Source organism: Neoarius graeffei, chromosome 7, assembly GCF_027579695.1.
Source record: "Neoarius graeffei isolate fNeoGra1 chromosome 7, fNeoGra1.pri, whole genome shotgun sequence".
Classification (NCBI taxonomy): domain Eukaryota; kingdom Metazoa; phylum Chordata; class Actinopteri; order Siluriformes; family Ariidae; genus Neoarius; species Neoarius graeffei.
In genome coordinates, this window is record NC_083575.1 from 60,266,787 (window position 1) to 60,284,966 (window position 18,180).

General features: G+C 43.9%; 1 protein-coding gene across 1 annotated transcript in view; it reads left to right on the forward strand.

The window, feature by feature from the left end:
• Positions 1-401: 401 nt before the first annotated feature.
• slc1a4 (solute carrier family 1 member 4) overlaps positions 402-18,180 on the forward strand; it is a 40,636-nt gene continuing 22,857 nt past the window's right edge. Inside the window, exons 1-3 of the mRNA XM_060926148.1 lie at positions 402-1,028; positions 15,251-15,293; positions 16,494-16,559. Coding sequence (XP_060782131.1) covers positions 517-1,028; positions 15,251-15,293; positions 16,494-16,559 — 621 coding nt within the window. The 5' untranslated portion in view covers positions 402-516. The remainder of the gene's footprint in view (positions 1,029-15,250; positions 15,294-16,493; positions 16,560-18,180) is intronic.

The following is an 18,180-nucleotide window of genomic DNA, read 5'->3' on the forward strand; positions in this document are numbered from 1 at the left end:
ATTAAACCGATGGTGCGATAAATAAAAATGTTTTGAGAGATATTGACCACTGTGAGTGAAGAAGGGCTCCCCCTCCTTGCAAAAGCCAATTTAACCACTGCTCATATTCTAAATGAATTACATCAGCTAACATAATTTGGCTTTTGGATTGAATCTAAACACTGTATAGGCTATGCGAACTTTGCGCCAAGCTTATTATAACAATGTCAAAGTAGCTACGTGTTACTTTACGCGTCATTTTCTAAAAACAATTAATATTTCAATAAAAATGCTTTGCTGAACAGCAACAGTCTCTGAAGTTGCATCATTTGGGCATGTAGTGTAAGAGGGGGATGCGCATGCGCAGCAACTGTCTGCCCATTGGCGCACACGGGAGTCGTGCCGGTAGTGTCCGGTTTTTCTAGCTCTTACTCTCACACTTTCTCTGGGGCTGCAGTACACGCGCTTTCTGACTGTTCTCCCGGCAATAGACAAGTCTTATATCCGTTATTTAGGAAGCAGCAATCTTTTTTAATCATGGAGAAGAAAAACGAAATTAACGGACACGCTGTGTCCGAGACCATGATTCCTGTCGTCTTAGTCAAATCAGAGAAGAGGAATTGCAAAGATAAGTTCATGTCGTTTTTACGCAGAAATCTTGTAGTAATTCTGACGGTGTCCGGGGTTATTGTGGGCGTCGGGCTCGGCGTGATGGTTCGCAAAATGGACCTGACGCGAGCGCAGATGACTTACTTCGCGTTTCCCGGTGAGATGCTGCTGAGGATGCTGAAGATGATTATCCTGCCTCTCGTTGTGTGCAGCTTAATCTCAGGCGCCGCCAGTCTGGACACTCGCTCTCTGGGTAAACTCGGAGGGATCGCCGTGTCCTACTTTTTGGTCACCACGCTCATAGCCTCGTCCATCGGGGTCGCTCTGGCTTTCCTCATCAAGCCCGGGGTTGGCGCTGGAGCTCTCAACACCAACAACCTGGCGCTGGAGAGCGTCAGCAACAACAAGGAGACCGTCGACTCGTTCTTGGACCTGGCGAGGTATTTACTTTAACTCATCTGCTCCCGTTTAATTAACTACAGTTAAGTGTAAAAGTAAGCACAACTTTAATTCGAAATTAAGAAACCAAAAAGACTTTTAAATTTGTTTGTTCAAACATAATTAGTTCCTGTATTATCCCAAGTTTATGCCAAAATACTAAAAATAAAACCATGGAAATTATATTTTTGATTTTCACACACACACACACACACACACACACAGAGACGTTTATTCTACTTGAAGCTGAGAACTTTTTCTGGTTTCCTCAGTTACATTTCTTTCCGTCTTTGGCGACAGTGTCGTGCTCAGGAATTAATTTTGGGGGCTTGAGGGGGGCGTGGCCGGGGAGGCGCGAGCGGGAGGTGATATTAATAACGTTGCCATAAGATATCTTTACGACAGTTCCACTGAACATGATTAAATTAAGACACGAGCGATAGGGGAAATTACATATCTTATCCACCCATATTTCTCCTCTGGCAGCACACCTCCAGTACTTCACCCGCTGTCCTCTCGATATCCCTCCGGTCCGAATCTGGTTTTAAAGCAGAAACGGAAAAATGCATGATTCTGATTGGCTAATCGTGTTCCTCACCACAGCACCCACTAGCCAATGATGCTATACGTGACTCAAAGAAGTCTCGATTCCAAATATGGAATCGCAATGATGACTCCGTTGACCTTTTATAAAGATTATTATAGCGCAATTAGGGCGCAGTGTTTTCATTTCATTCCATTTATTTATTTATTACACAGGAAAAGATTAAAAGTAACATTTCAGTTACAGTTAAACAGGCCTGACTCAGTTAAAACTGGTTTACGGCAGGTTCCTGACAAAAATCACACCGCAATACAATCAAGACAACATTTTTAGATATTAAAACAATTACGATGTAATGATGTTCATAACAGGTGTAGGTGGTATAGCTACTCGTACATCACTGGGGTAGGTTTCCTGATCACGTTGCCCTTTAGGGCTAAAGAGCGAGTATAAAGATGCTCTTAAGCAATGAACGTCGTCTCTGTATGTGGTTTTCCCAAACTCACTTGTAAGAAGGGGTCTTAAGAGCAATATTACTAAGAGCTTATTTGCAATGCACACCCCCAATATCGGCATTAGTAGTTGCTAAATGCAGTCGATGAGGTCACATGGTGTTCGTTTTTAACCAAAAACCAATGAAATATAAAGTGTTTAAAATATGTTAATATATTGTATCATGGGCGGCACGGTGGTGTAGTGGTTAGCGCTGTCGCCTCACAGCAAGAAGGTCCGGGTTTGAGCCCTGTAGCCGGCGAGGACCTTTCTGTGTGGAGTTTGCATGTTCTCCCCGTGTCCGCGTGGGTTTCCTCCGGGTGCTCCGGTTTCCCCCACAGTCCAAAGACATGCAGGTTAGGTTAACTGGTGACTCTAAATTGACCGTAGGTGTGAATGTGAGTGTGAATGGTTGTCTGTGTCTATATGTCAGCCCTGTGATGACCTGGCGACTTGTCCAGGGTGTACCCCGCCTTTCGCCTGTAGTCAGCTGGGATAGGCTCCAGCTTGCCTGCAACCCTGTAGAACAGGATAAAGCGGCTACAGATAATGAGATGAGATGAGATATTGTATCATCATTAAACATTACATATATAATGTGGTAATTAATAATAGAGACTATTTTATCTTTTTGGACAACATTTTTTTTTTTATTCCAAGTGTGTTTTTTTTAATTAAATGAACAAACATTCACATGAAAAAATGGGCAAATAGTAAACTAAATAATTAAGTAAATGTTTCCTTGTGCTCATGCATTTCACCATTTTATATATGTGTGTGTGTGTGTGTGTGTGTGTGTGTGTGTGTGTGTGTGAGAGAGAGAGATATGTTTGGCATGTGTCAGTGACTGAGGCAGGCTCACTCACATATCCGTGAGGCAGAATCTGTTCAGCAGCAGAGCTCTGCATTCCTAGATCATGCTTTGTCAAGTCAACTTCTTTTGGTACACACAGATCAAAACCAACACTCTCTCTCTCACACACACACTCACACACACACACACACACACACAATGTTAGAAGTACAGAAATTTGTCTCATTTATGACACTAAATGAGATAATCACTTGACTAATGGAATTAAAATGTGGTGATATCAATGTGACATTGTGATATCCATACATAATAACATATTGAAATGTATTCATAATATTTTGCGTATATTTATTTAATAATTAACTTGATGTACTTGCAATGAACAAGAAAAATAATTTAACACAAGCAGCAGATTCAACACCAGTCTCCGCCTGTTGACTGTGGCTACATCCACACGACAACGGCAACGAGATTTTTTTTTTTTAAATATCGTGTCCACATGGGCAACGGATCACTAAAATTTCAGGTATATATGGCAATGCAACGCTTGCTGAAAACGATGCAATACACATGCCACACCTCTAGGTGCGCTGTAAGACAGTCCCGTCGGAGACATCAGAACAATAGAAGAAGGGGTTTACGCATGCGCATAAACCCCTTCTGTAGCATCAGCCACATAAAGTTTTGATTATTAATCAGTAGCGTAAAATAGTATCTATTGTCTAAGACACTTATTTAAATTTCATATTAAAACGTCTATGTAAATTAATACATAGAAAGCCTGGCCAGGCGCTGAACGTTCTTCTGCCTTCACTTTAAGAGAAATTCAGGGTGAGTATGAGCCTAGCTTCTTCCGTGTCACTCACCCTGTCACTGTCACACGCACACACCTTCTGCTCGTTTTTTGAATGGAGACGCGGAAAGAGGAATGAATGGGGGTAGATGGAGAGAGAGAGAGGAAAGAATGGGGATAGATGGAAGCCGCCAACATTCTGATATCCTCCAGAATTCTTTAATGGTCCGGAATAAATTGAATGCTACACGTTGATGGATTACTTTGTTCTTCTACGCCCTTTTTGAGGAATGTATTGTCGGACTTAAACCAACATCTGAAGAGGTGAGATCGCTCCTTTTTTTTCCCCTTTTTTTCCTTTTTATTTGTTGACAACTCGCATCGAGTTTGTTACACTTCTACCCGGTGTGAAGCACTCACAGTCATGTGGTTGTGACGTCATCGTAAACAAATCCGTTCTACTCATCCAGATGACTTCGCAACGGCGCCGTTGCCAGATTTTTCCACTCTGGAACCCGTTCTCAAAAGATTTCGTTTTGGGGCACCCAAAACGCCGGTGCCGTGTGGACGCCAGGCCGAAACGATAAACAATTTTATCAGATTCACCTGAATCCGTTGCCGTGTGGACAGGGCCTGTGAGAGTCCCTCGGAGGCGCATGTGCATTCTGTGTATTCAACTGTGAGGAGACACTCACTCACTACGTTTACATGCACATAGAGGGAATCGAATTTCTGCCGTTGCTCGACTGAAATCGAAGTTCAAAATGCCATGTATACACCTTAATTCGGCTGAAATTGAACCGAACTTGATTTCTCGGAATCGAGCTACACGACCTAGTTTATGCGATTTCTGCCGAGCTACTTTGTGCATGTATACCCTATCGAGCTAGTTGTCAAGCTACTTCCGGAAGTGACGAGTGACGAGACCACAAGCGGGAAACACAACAGCCTCGGTCGGCATGACAACAGAAGTAGCGAGCAGCAGAAGAGGTCAGGAGGAACAAACGAAGAAGAGAAAATGGCGATGTAGAGCTCTCTGAAGTGTGGGTGGAGCACAGAGGACGGCAGGACAAAGCTTCTGGTACTAATAGGCTTTTTATTGTCAGACTTTTCAGTTTAACAGCCTACTTTTATTCTTGAGAGAAAAACACACACACACACACGCGCGCGCGCGCGCTGTGTTCTAGTCCCGGGATGAGCTGTCCCCTCTGCTCTCCCTCTGCCTCCTTAAATAGGGCGCGGTTACTGGGAAGACACACAAACACAGGTTAATTACCGTCAGGTGAAGTGATTCTGCCACTCACCTTCCCTGGCTCCGCCCTCCTGTCACAGACCGGCGCTTGACCACGCCCCCACTGCCACAGGCAAGCAGAAACGTGCACTTCTGGAGCAATGAGGAGACAGAGTTCATGCTCATTCAGCTTAAGGAGTTGAATATATTAAAATTCATGGATGGCAGAAAAACGCGCAATGGAGAACACGGAACTGATAACTTTGTTTACACGCTTGAATAGCTCTTCTTCATGACGACAACCGGAAGTGTACCAACACGATGGGGCATGTTGCGCCACCTGTGGCTCGGGTGCACAATGCACCTCACACAATAGCCCGATTTCATTGTGTGCATGTAGGATTGGATTTCTCTGGCACCCTGCTGGGACCTTCAGCTCGATTACCGACAGCAGCTCGATTTGGATGTGCATGTAAACGTAGTCACTGTTGTGAAAGAGTGATCCAGGTCCATTGTAAGTTAAGAATGAACTAAATGGCTACTTTGGCTACTATGTTGTTTGGGAAAACCACATTAGCTTCACGATGGATCTGAAGAGGCAGTTAAACACCCCTGCTTGGTGGTGTCTTTGGCCAAGTTTACATTAGACCGTATCTGTCTCATTTTCTTCGCGGATGCACTGTCCGTTCACATTAAAACGCCGGGAAACGGGAATCCGCCAGGGCCCACGTATTCAACCCAGTTCGTGTCTGGTCCGGTGCTGTGTAAACATTGAGGATACGCTGTGCTGAGCTCTAGCTGACGTTGTCATTGGACAACATCACTGTGACATCCACCTTCCTGATTCGCTGGCGTTAGTCATGTGACGCGACTGCTGAAAAACGGCGCGGACTTCCGCCTTGTATCACCTTTCATTAAAGAGTATAAAAGTATGAAAATACTGCAAATACTGATGCAAATACTGCCCATTGTGTAGTTATGATTGTCTTTAGGCTTGCCATCCTTCCACTTGCAAGTGGTGAGTGACTTGCGCATGCCCGATATGCACTGGGATCACACACACAGCGGCTCAGTCCCGAATCACTGCTCGTGCGCTTCACTCGCGTGCTCTGTGAGCTGCGCAGGGCCGGAGTGAGTGCGCACCCTCCAGAGGGCACTCGCTGTTCAGGGCGGAGTGATTTGGAGCGCAGGATGCCTGCGGAGCCGAGCCGCTGAGGAGAAATTTACACATTTCAACTTGCGTGCCGTCTAATTAGTCATGTGATTAGCGTATCTGTGTATTGGCATTGCTGTGTGCACGCGAATCGTGTATTGGCGTTGCTGTGTGCACGCTAATCGTTTTTAAAAACGTTAATCTGATGATCCGCTGATACGGTCTAATGTAAACCCCACCTTTCTGTGTCGATTTTGTGTCTGTATGAATGATTGTTTTCAATATCCCTATTCTCTATTCCCAGTCCCTGTTGATAGTGTTATGTCTAAACCTGATATGTTTTCAGTCCTGCTCCAGAACTGTGAAAGGTCAATATTTTCTGTTTTTAGGTCTTGTGAACGCTGTATTCCTGATCCTACCTTTTGATCCTGTTAACCTCACTGCTCAGAGTGAAATGCTTGAAATTCTGAGCCAATGAACTTTTCATGGTTCTTTTTTTGTTTGTTTAAAGCCAAAATCCACCCCTGGCTACTGATTAATAAAGCGTATGACACGTGTATGAGGCTGGATTTACTGCGACACACCATGTTAGCCCATCGTGCAGCAGATTTTATTATGCTTGCCCAACAGATTCAGTCAGGCTGCCATGTTTGGTATTGGCTTCTGCTGAGGTTGCTAGGACTGATGGTTGTTGTGATTTCCATAGGCATGTTGGAGCTATGGGTTTTTCAGAAGGTTAACAGCCTATGGCTGGACATCATTAGCATTGTCCCTAATTTGCACAGACATCATCATTGACAATCAGCTATATCAACAATCAGGCACAAGGATGAGCACCTCTGTCTGCCTTGCACAGAGTCTGCCCAGGAGATTAGCCTCAGTGAAAGTAACTCATCTGTCATGTGCTAAAGTCTGAACAGTGGCAAAATGGCTGAGATGTGGCATCTACATCCAGAATTGGTAACCTATATTTGGGAAAGGTTTGGTGAAGTTGATGGTGTGTCCCTCATTGGTTGTATTCAATTCAATGCCAATTCCAAAGACCACCTTTTAGGGAACACTAGACAGTAGTTATGTCCCCATCCATGCTATATGGCAGCCATAAAAAGAATCAGGAAACTGCATTATTCTGACAACAAGCTCACCTGTGCACATGTGTTGGTGGTCATGTGACTCTGGGGCAACCTTGTGGACTCTTGAAGAAGAACAACAACTTTCTTCATCACACGTGTGAAATTCGTCTCTGCATTTAACCCATCTGAAGCAGTGAACAAGTGGTGAACGTGAGAAATGAGTACACACACATACCCAGAGCAGTGGGCAGTCATGCTACAGTGCCCAGGGAACAGCTGGGGGTTCAGTGCCTCACTCAAGGGCCACTCCATGTTAACCTAACCGCATGTCTTTGAACTGTGGGGGAAACTGGAGCACTCGGAGGAAACCCACGTAGACACAGGGAGAACATGCAAACTCCACACGAAAAGCCCCCGTCAACCGCTGGGCTTGAACCCAGAACCTTATTGCTGTGAGGCAGCAGTGCTAACCACTACACCACCGTGCTACCCCGAGAGCATATAATATAATGAACATTACATGACCTAGTCTTGTGAATAATGAAGGTGTGCCAGCAGAGCATTCCTTGCTGTGTCTGGTCCATTTGAACAAGCATTTCAAAGGAATTATAATATATAAAATGCAAACCCTTGGATCGTAGCACTTTGCTATGCAACTAAATGTTGCAGAAACATATTTCTAGGTTATGATTTTAAATAAAGTTCATGGCAAAATTTGTGTAGTTGTGATGGATATCTGTTGAGTTTGCTCTTTACTTATTTGTGCAAATGTAAAGGAGAGACCGCGCCTGCTTGAAAAAAAAATGCTTGCTTGCTTTTTTTTGACGTGTTTCATGCCAATGAACAATTCAAGCACTGGATTGAAGAAAAGTAAACATACAGCTGGCTAAACAAACTTATGGGTTACTGTGGGTTTTAGTCCACATGAGTGTGGGAACAACTGGTGGTGTTACTTGTCATACTTCAAAACCAGATGGAGAGTATAAAGAGCCTTATATATGATACCTGTTGGGGCATACCAACCTGATTGCATTTTGCCTTGAGAATGAAGGAAGTAAAAAAGCTTTGAATTTATTTTGGTCTTTTTTTTTTTGTCTTGGAAATCAGGGATAGGTTTCCTGATAACTTTGCCCTTTAGTTGAGAGACACTCTTAAGCAATGAACGTTGTCTCTGTCCGTGGTTTTCCCGAACTCACTTGTAAGAAGGAGTCTTAAGCGCATCGTTGCAATGTGCGTCCCAATATAGGCATTAGTAGTTGCTAAAGGCAATCGATGAGGTCACATGGCATTTGTTTTTTACCCCCCAAAAAAAGATATATGAAGTGTTACAATATATTAAACATATTTTAATCATCATTAAGTATTACATATATAATGTGGTAATTAATAATTGAAGCTATTTTACATTTTGGGGCTTTTTTTAAATTCCAAGCGTGTTTTTTAATTAAATGAATAAATGTTCACACAAAAGAATGAACAAATAAACTCAAATGAAGTAACTGTGTTCCCTGTGCCCACTCATTTCACTGTTACCCAATCATGCAGTCGTAATTATTTCAACTGTTATCCACAATAACAAGTTGGTAATGTTCTCCCTTATGTGTGCACATGCAGAGAGAGAGGTACACACAGATCTAAACTTCTTTCTCTCTCTGCGTGCGTACACACACACACACACACACACACACACACACACACACACACAATGTTACAGGTGCAGAAATGTGTCTAATTTATGACACTAAATTAGGTAATCACTTGCCTAATGGAATTAAATTTGATTAAAATGTGGTGACATCAATGTAACATTACGATATCCATACAAGATTCCATAACATATTGAAAAAAATTCATGTTTTTTTCGTATATTTATTTAATAGTTAACTCAATGAAAAAGGACCCTTATGAAAGAAAAAACAGGTATCCGAGTACCCTCACCCGGACCAGGGATACCGGGGCCCCACCCTGGAGCCAGGTCTGGGGGAGGGGCTCGTTGGCGAACGCCTGGTGGTCGGGCCTATGTCTGTGGGGCCCGTCCGGGCCTGGCCCGAATGAGCAAAACAGAACCACTCTCCTGTGGACCCACCACCCGCAGGAGGTGCCGTAAGGGTCCGGTGCACTGCGGATCGGGTGGCAGCCAAAGGCGGCGGTCCTGGCATACTGAGCCCCGGCTGACAAAATTGGCTTTTGGGACATGGAATGTCACCTCTCTGGTGGGAAAGGAGCCTGAGCTTGTGCGTGAGGTTGAGCAGTACCGACTAGACATAGTTGGGCTCACCTCAACGCATAGCTTGGGATCTGGAACCAATTTCCTGGAGAGGGGTTGGACTCTGTTCTATGCTGGAGTTGCCAAGGGTGAGCTCCGCCGGGCAGGGGTGAGGCTACTGGTAGCCCCCCAGTTTGGTGCGCTAACATCGGAGCTCTCCCCAGTGAATGAGAGGGTCGTTTCCCTGTGCCTTCGGGTCGGGGAACGGTCTCTGACTATCATTTGTGCTTATGCGCCAAATGGTAGTTTGGAGTACCCGACCTTCTTGGAGTCCTTGAGTGGAGTGCGAGACAGTGCACCATGAGGGGACTCCATTGTTTTACTGGGGGACTTCAATGCTCACGTGGGCAATGACGGTGAGACCTGGAGGGGTGTGCTTGGGAGGAACGGCCTGCCTGATCTGAACCCGAGTGGTGTTCAGTTGTTGGACTTCTGTGCCATGCATTGTTTGCCCATAAAAAACACCATGTTTGAGCACAAGGGTGTCCATAAGTGCACATGGCACGAGGACACCCTAGGCCACAGATCGATGATTGATTGACTTTGTAGTCGTTTCATCTGCTCTACGACCGTATGTCTTGGACACTCGGGTGAAGAGAGGAGCAGAGCTGTCAACTGATCACTACCTGGTGGCGAGCTGGATCAGATGGCGGGGGAGGAGGCCGGGCAGGCCCAAACGAGTAGTGAGGGTATGCTGGGAACGTCTGGTGGAGGCTCCCGTCTGTCGGATCTTCAACTGGCACATCCAGCAGAGCTTCAACTGCATATCGGGGGAGGATGGGGACATTGAGTCAGAGTGGACCATGTTCCGCACCTCCATTGCTGAGCCGGCTGTGCAGAGCTGTGGCTGCAAGGTTGTTGGTGCCTGTCATGGTGGTAATCCCCGAACCCGCTGGTGGACACCTGTGGTGAGGGGAGCCGTCAAGCTGAAGGAGTCTTATCGGTCTTGGTTAGCCTGTGGGTCTCCAGAGGCAGCTGACAGATACTGACGGACCAAGCGGAATGTGGCTCTGGTGGTCACTGAAGCAAAAACTCGGGTGTGGGAGGAGTTCGGTGAGGCCATGGAAAGTGACCTTTCGGTCGGCCTCAAAGATATTCTGGCAAACCGTCCGGCGGCTCAGGAAAGGAAAACAGTGCTCTGTCCCTACTGTTTACAGTGAGGATGGAATGCTGTTGACCTCAACTGGCGACATCATCCAACGGTGGAAGGAATACTTTGAGTATCTCCTCAATCCCACCTTCATGTTGTCTGAGGAGGACGCAGAGTCTGAGGGTGCTTGGGAGGACTCGCCCATCGCAGGGGCTGAGGTTGCCGAGGTGGTTAAAAAGCTCCTCCTTGGCTGGGCTTTGGGGGTGGATGAGATTCATCCTGAGTTCCTGAAGGCACTGGATGTTGTTGGGTTGTTTTGTCTGACACGCCTCTTCAACATTGTGTGGAGTTCGGGGACAGTGCCTCTGGATTGGCAGAGAAAGAAAAGGGTTGGAGCCAGTACACACCCTTTTTTCACACCATGGTTGACCACAAAGGCATCACTGGGTTCACTGCTGACTGAGACTTGTGCCTTCATTCCATAATGGAACTGCTTGATGTTGACAAGCTTGCCAGGGCATCCACAGGTTTCGAGAACCTTCCAGAGGGTTGTGCGGTCGACGGGGTCAAATGCCTTTGTGAAGTCAACAAAGACAACATACAAGGGCTGGTGCTGCTCTGCTGCCTTCTCTTGGAGCTGCTGTAGAGTGAAGATCATGTCAGCAGTGGATCAGCCAGCCCGGAATCCACACTGGCATTCAGGGAGAACTTCTTCCGAAATAATTTTCAGTCTGTTCAAGACAATCTTGGCAAGGACTTTGCGAGGTATGGCCAGGAGTGATATTCCCCGATGGTTTCCGCACTCTGCACGGTCGCCCTTTCTCTTGTAGATGGTGATGATTAGAGCATCTCGAAAGTCTTGGGGCACAGTACCAGAGAGTAGACATCTGTTGAACAGGTCTAGTTGAGCTTCGCACAGCCTTTCACCACCATTTTTCAGGATATCTGAGGAAATACCATCCAGACCAGGTGCTTTGTCACTTGCTGTTGTATTCAGAGCTTTCTTGAGTTCCTCCACATTGATTTCCCCACACAGCTCATTCCTTGTGGGCTTCCTCTCCAGCTGCTGACATGCATCTGGGTGTGCAGATCCTTCTTGGTTTAGCAGGCTGTTGAAATGCTGTTTCCATCTGGCCTTGATGTCTTGAAGGTCTGTGAGCAGCTTACTACTATCCGCTGACTTCACTGAGGCGACAGCCTTGCTCTTGGGTCCATAGATGGCTTTCAACCCGACAAACAGTCCATGATAGTCATGGTTGTCAGCCATATGCTGCAATTCCTCTGCTTTCCTCTGCCACCAGTTGTTCTTAAGAGCTCTCACTTCCCTCTGCATCCTGGCCTTGATTTCAGCAAGTGCATTCTTGCTCCTCTGAGTTCTCCTGTAAATGCCGAAGATGCTTGCTCCTCTTCTCTTCTAGGAGCCTCTCAATTTCATTTCCATGCTCCCAGAATCAATCAGGAGTCTTTCTGTGGGGATGGCCTAGAGTTTCCTTGCTTGCAGAGTACACCGCTTCCTTCAGGGCTTTCCAATGCTGCTCTACCTCCTCCTCTCCAGCCGGCTGAACACTCTCCAATGCAGCTTCTATCGCTCTCATCAGTTCTCGACAGTGCTCAGCGTCTGCCAGCTTGCTAATGTCCAGTTTTTTAGGCTTGGCACTTGCAGGAGTTTTCCTGAGAGGCAGAGTGATCTTCATTCTGAATTAACATCTCACACGGTAGTGATCAGTAGAACACTCTAGTCCACGCATTGCTTTTGTGCATAGTACATCTGCCAAGTCTAACTTTCTTGTGATGGCATAGTCAAGCAAGTGGTAGTGACTTGAGCGTGGGTGCTTCCAGGTGAAGTAGTTCTTGTCAGGCTGGTAGAAAAACGTGTTGGTAATGCTGAGCTCTTGTTGTGCACAGAAGTTCAGCAGGAGCTCCCCATTGGAGTTCTTTTTCTTCTTGCCAAACTTGCCCATGATGTCCGTGTAAGTTTCCCAGTCCGTCCCGACCCGAGCGTTGAAATCACCTAGTATTAGGAGCTTGTCTTCTCTGGGGACCTTGAGCACTATGTGAGTGAGTTCTTGGTAAAAGGTCTCCTTCTCCTCATCAGTGTAAGTCATCGTGGGGGCATACACATTCACCAGAGTCAAGTATCGCCCTTTCTCAATAAGCACTCTCACAGATATGAGCCTGGGTGAGATTGCTGTGGGAAGTGATGTCAGCTTCTTGGCAATCGTGTTGTGAACCACAAAGGCAGCTCCAGCTTCTCTAGGTCCTGCAGTCTTGCCAACCCAGAAGAAGGTGTAGTCCTCTTCTTGGAGTTGGCCATGTGCCTCAAGACGTGTTTCCTGGAGAGCTGCAATCTCAATGCCAAACAGCTGCAATTCCCTTGCAATCAACGCAGTCCTTCATTCTGGTCTGTTGTCTCCATCTAGCATAGTGCGCACATTCCATGTCGCAACAGTTATCATCTTCATCTTGCAGTTTCTACTGCTTCAAGTGAAGTCCTGGTGACCGCGGTTAGCCAGCCAGGTGTGATCTGAGCACGCTTTCTTTACCCCACCTTTTCTAGGGGCTTCCCTTTCCAGGGCAGGCAGTGCTATCTCTAAAGAGGGCTGCCTGGACACTCGCATTGCTGCCTCAACAAGCTGGTGCTCAGCGGTCAGCTAGAGTTACGACTATCAAATGTGAGCCGCCTGTGTGCAGAGCTCCTGCTAGTAGATCCCAGCTACTTAAGCCTGCTGCCATCGCATTCACTCCATCGCCACAGGGGCTTCCTCCTGCCTCAAAACAAGATGCCTTGCACAGTTCCAAAGCCAGTTGGTGTTGTGCCTCCACCAGACTGCCTCTCTGGTCCTCAACGCCTTATAGAATGTGGTACATGAGTGCAATGTACATTGTTGACGCAGAGGTCGCCCCGCAGTAGCAACTCACTTGCTAGTTGATGCCATCCGTTGGCCTCCTCTGCATGCCATCTGGTTTTCACGCCATTGGCTTTGGGATGAGCTCTTCTGCCGTTTGCACCATCAGACATCCTGCTGCCAATGTCTGGACCTGTGTCCCTAGGTAGGGAGGCAAGAGGGTCCTATCACTTGCCCAAGGTGAACCCTCAGACTAGTGGAGGGAAGGAGTCGTCTTACTTCTCCATTCTAGACCGGCTCCAAGCAAGGTCTAACCACTGCCCCCACTATACATGATGGATGCATCGCTTCATGAGTTTCCCTTCTTACCCTGACACACCTATCACTCAGGAAAAGCGTAAATCTGGACTTATCAAACCACATGACGTTTTTTTCATTGCTCCAGGGTCTAATCTTTATTCTCCCAAGAAGATTGAAGCCTTTTCTCTTGATTAGTCTCACTAACAAGTGGGTTTCTTATGGCCACACAGCTGTTCAGTCCCAATCCTGTGAGTTCTCATCACATTGCGAGTGTGGAAATACCATTACTTCCACTATTAAACACAGCTGTGAGTTCTACTGTTGAATTTCTAAAATGATTTGTTTGATTGTTTGTTTATTTTTTTTTTTTAACAATTCAGTTTCACCAAGCATTTACTTGATCTCTGATCGTGGTCAGTCAAGACCTTTTTCCAGCCTCTGTCAGTCCTGTGCGCTGTGGCGCGTGCACCTGAAGGCATACCTCAGGCTGCGCGCGCAACGAGTGGACTCCAGCATGCGCGCTGTTAACAATGCGCACCTGAACTCTATTAAAGAGCTATCTGTGCACCTATTTAATGACTGTGCTGATGCACAATCAATGCGAAGTATAACGCTATGTCAGTACGCATTACTGAGCCTTACTACCCGTGTTTCTGATTTCCTGTTTCTTGATTCCTGTGCCTGTTTCTTGTTCTAGTTCTCGCTTTGCCTCTGATATCCTGTTTGCGCCTCGCCTGATCCTTTTGCCTGTTTCACGTTTCTTGCCATTTTGGATTGTTTGCCTTTGTGTGTGTTTTCCACACTTGTGTGTGTGTGTGTATATATACACTGCACTGTAAATAAACATCACTTCTGCATTTACATCTGCCTCCCTCACGTACCTGACAGCCACATATCATCCATGAAGTTGATGGTTCACCACTATTCTTCCAGAGTTTAATAATGCGTTGGACAGTTCTGAACCCAATTCCAGTAATTTCAACAATCTACTTAGTTGTTTTCTTTGCTTGATGCAGGCCAATAATTTGATCCTTCTGAAACACAGTAACATCTTTTCCATGAGCACGGGATACGTCTTCCAACATATTTGTTTAAGAAATGAGAAGCTACTCACTGCATTAGTTAGGGTTAAAGGAATTGTAACCTGCTGAAATACATTAATCACTCCAGTAAATAGCCAATCAAAGGCTCTTATGTATTTGCTTATTTAAATCCAAATGGTGACTTTTTTTTTTTCTTTTTTTCTTGGCCGGGCTTGTGAAAGGTTTAGTGATGTTCAATTACATAATTTTAAGCATTATGTGTCTCTCTGTATTAATTGGTTTAAAACAGAAAACGGCCTCACTTACTGGGTCACCAGCTTAATCTGCTTATGTCATGTGATTCTGAGAACATTGATTCAGTTGAGACAAAATGAGTAAATGTTTCAGCCATAATTTAAGACTTGTACATCACAAGTTATTGTTTTTACTGAAAAACAGTGTGACAGCCCAATTACATAATATTTAGAGAGCTTGTCATGTCTATTATATACAGTGCTGCTGCCTTGTGATAATTCAGAGAAGAGACACAAGTGGTATTTGTCATTGTACACATCACAGTGGCTTGTTTTTTTCTTCCAGAAACTTGTTTCCATCTAACCTGGTAGCTGCTGCTTTCCGCTCAGTGAGTATCTTTTTTCTTTTTAATAGTTCAACTCAAACTGTAAATAATATATACAAAGTCTACACATGAGAATCACCAGTTCAGCCTTGGTATTTATGACCACTTTCAAACTTCAGTTCCTCCATATTAACAGCCCTACAATGCTTAATGAAGAGAGTCTCTGACTGGTGTGAGCTTTTTTTTTTTCTTTTTACCCAGTAAATATCTCTCATGCTTTCTCTCACCATTAAAAGCTGGCCAGTCGTTGCCATAGCAGGCGTATTCCATTCCCTGATGCCTGGCAACCTGGCGCAATTTACTTGGACATCGTACATGGGTGACTGCTCAGGCTTGTGTGGGTTTTGCGGAAAGTGGAGAAAGGGTCACGGGGTTGTGTTTGGGGCGGAAGATAATGTCACCAGGCACAGTGGGGAATGCGTACAGCTGAGTGTGCAATGTTCGCTCGCTGACTCAGATCTGAGTCAACTAATAAATAATCATGCAGATAATAGTTGATCAGTTACAACACAGAACAAATTAATAAAAATATAACCGTACCTAAATTCAAATGCAATGTGCAATGTTCGCTCGCTGACTCAGATCTGAGTCAACTAATAAATAACCATGCAGATAATAGTTGATCAGTTACAACACAGAACAAATTAATAAAAATATAACCGTACCTAAATTCAAATAGCCACTATATAAACGCAAGGGAGATGTAAGAAGGAAAAAAATACTTCCTCCTTTACTGTTTTGCTGAAAACCAAAGTCAAACTGAATTGAATTCACTTCAAACTCAAATCTTATTTATCCTAATTCATTGTTAAAAAAGACTTGTTGGTCTGAAAGTCAGGTTGTAGGCAGAGAGACTTATTATTATCCACCCTGAAAGGATTAAATAAGAATTATTATTTCTGACTAGTTTATCTGTAAAGTTTATGGCACATTGAGTGTTCATATATTACACAGGAGATGTAGGGAGGCTGGGAGAGCACAGTCAATATAGTTAAAAGCTTCTGAGCAAGAGGAGCCTCTGAATAGCCTTGTCATTTTCTGTGTGTGCGCCAGTTGGCAGGTTCTCTTTAGATGTGCTTTAAAGGCTGCTTCTGTAGACTTCTGGAGAGATTTAATTGATTCATGAAGATGTCCAAACCTGACAGCTATCCATTGAAGCACTATATTTCTTGATTATACCATAATCTCTTCTTCTTGTTGTAGTATGCTACAGACTACAAGATGATTACAGTGGGAAACACAACAAATGGGACGGTACTCAATCAGAAGGTATCCATTTTTTCCTGCAAGTTATGTTAACAGACATGCTATCAAAATACTGTTTTAACACAACATTCTGATTTGCTGTAATTAAACTACTAATTTTCATCTTTCTCATTTTTGTTGTTAGATGTGTGATTAAATCATGTATTTTGGGACCTGGGCATGAAATAACTAGTGAAAATGTTCCATTTTAAATATATACTGTAATTACACAGTATGGTTAAAAAAAATTATTATATTGCTCAGCATTACAATTGTGATATGACCTGCAACTGAAGGCAGAGGCAAATAATTGCTGAAAACCAAGTTCAATAATTGTTTTATCATTCAGGTTTTTTTTTTTTAAATACTGATTATAGTTCATGCGACGAGTCAAACAATAACAAAGAAATCAGATGCAATCACTGTTTTATTTCCATTTCATAGAACTCAAAATAGAAACGTGAAGTAACTTCGCATGAGCAGGGCTCGACATTAACTTTTTAATCCACTTGTCCATTCGGACAAGCAGCAAGATTTTTCACTTGTCCTGACCATAACCTTTTTATTACTATGTATTTACTAGTTCAATGAAAGGAAAGTGATTAACAAAGTTTATCAACAAGCAGGTATAGTGATGATAATCATTGTTTTCATGATTTTTAATTTTTCAATAAAACTCAAACTTGACCTGTAACAATAAACGAAATTATCCAGTGCCCCATTATGGTGCGTGTGTTGTTATAACCCATTACCTGATCTGCAGTTTTAAGAGTCAGACTCACCCAAATCCAAATCTTCTGGGGGAAATAAAGTTAAATCTTGATTAATCCAGAAAATGTGAAGTACAAATTAATTTAAAGAAATGACACCAAAAGAACAGGATAAAGCGGCTAGAGATAATGAGATGAGACACCGAAAGAAAACAAGTTGGACGCGATAAGGGTGACTAAATCACGTTATGAATGAAAACAAACCACAAGTGAGTTCAGCACTGTCATAAAATTCCCCCAAAATATTTTACGAAATTTTGATGGTTAATGTGAACCATACAAAAGAAAAATACAATAAAAAGTCTGAATGAAATGAAGATTCACCATAGATATTTATTTTATTGAGGTATTTGATCGCCATTTCTCCAATTTCAGTGAATTTAAAATCTAATAATATATTAGATATTACAACATAGTTATTTGTATACACACACACACACACACACACACACACACAGTACTCACCTTTCCCAGAATTTCGTAAACAATAACACAGCCAGATCACTGAGGTGATTGAACTCATTTTGTTGGGACTTCATTGATGTAACTCTGGAATATTTACACTGAAAATGGTGATTTTCAACAATCCCTAAAAGTTGTGGTCCCTAAAAGATAAAAGCATAAGGTATTGTTACTATATTGTCTGGGGCGGTTATATGGAATACTTTGAGTAATTTTTTCTAGTCTGTAAACCAAATTAGATCAGCCTATATGTAGAAAATGTGACAATAAAATACATAATCTGCTTATATTTATGTACACTGCTTATTACTATTATTTAGGTGTTAAACTCACCTCAACATGTCTTTTTACAGTCGTTTACCCCACCATGGGCAATGCTAAAGTCACCGTTACAAACGGTACAGCATGCAACA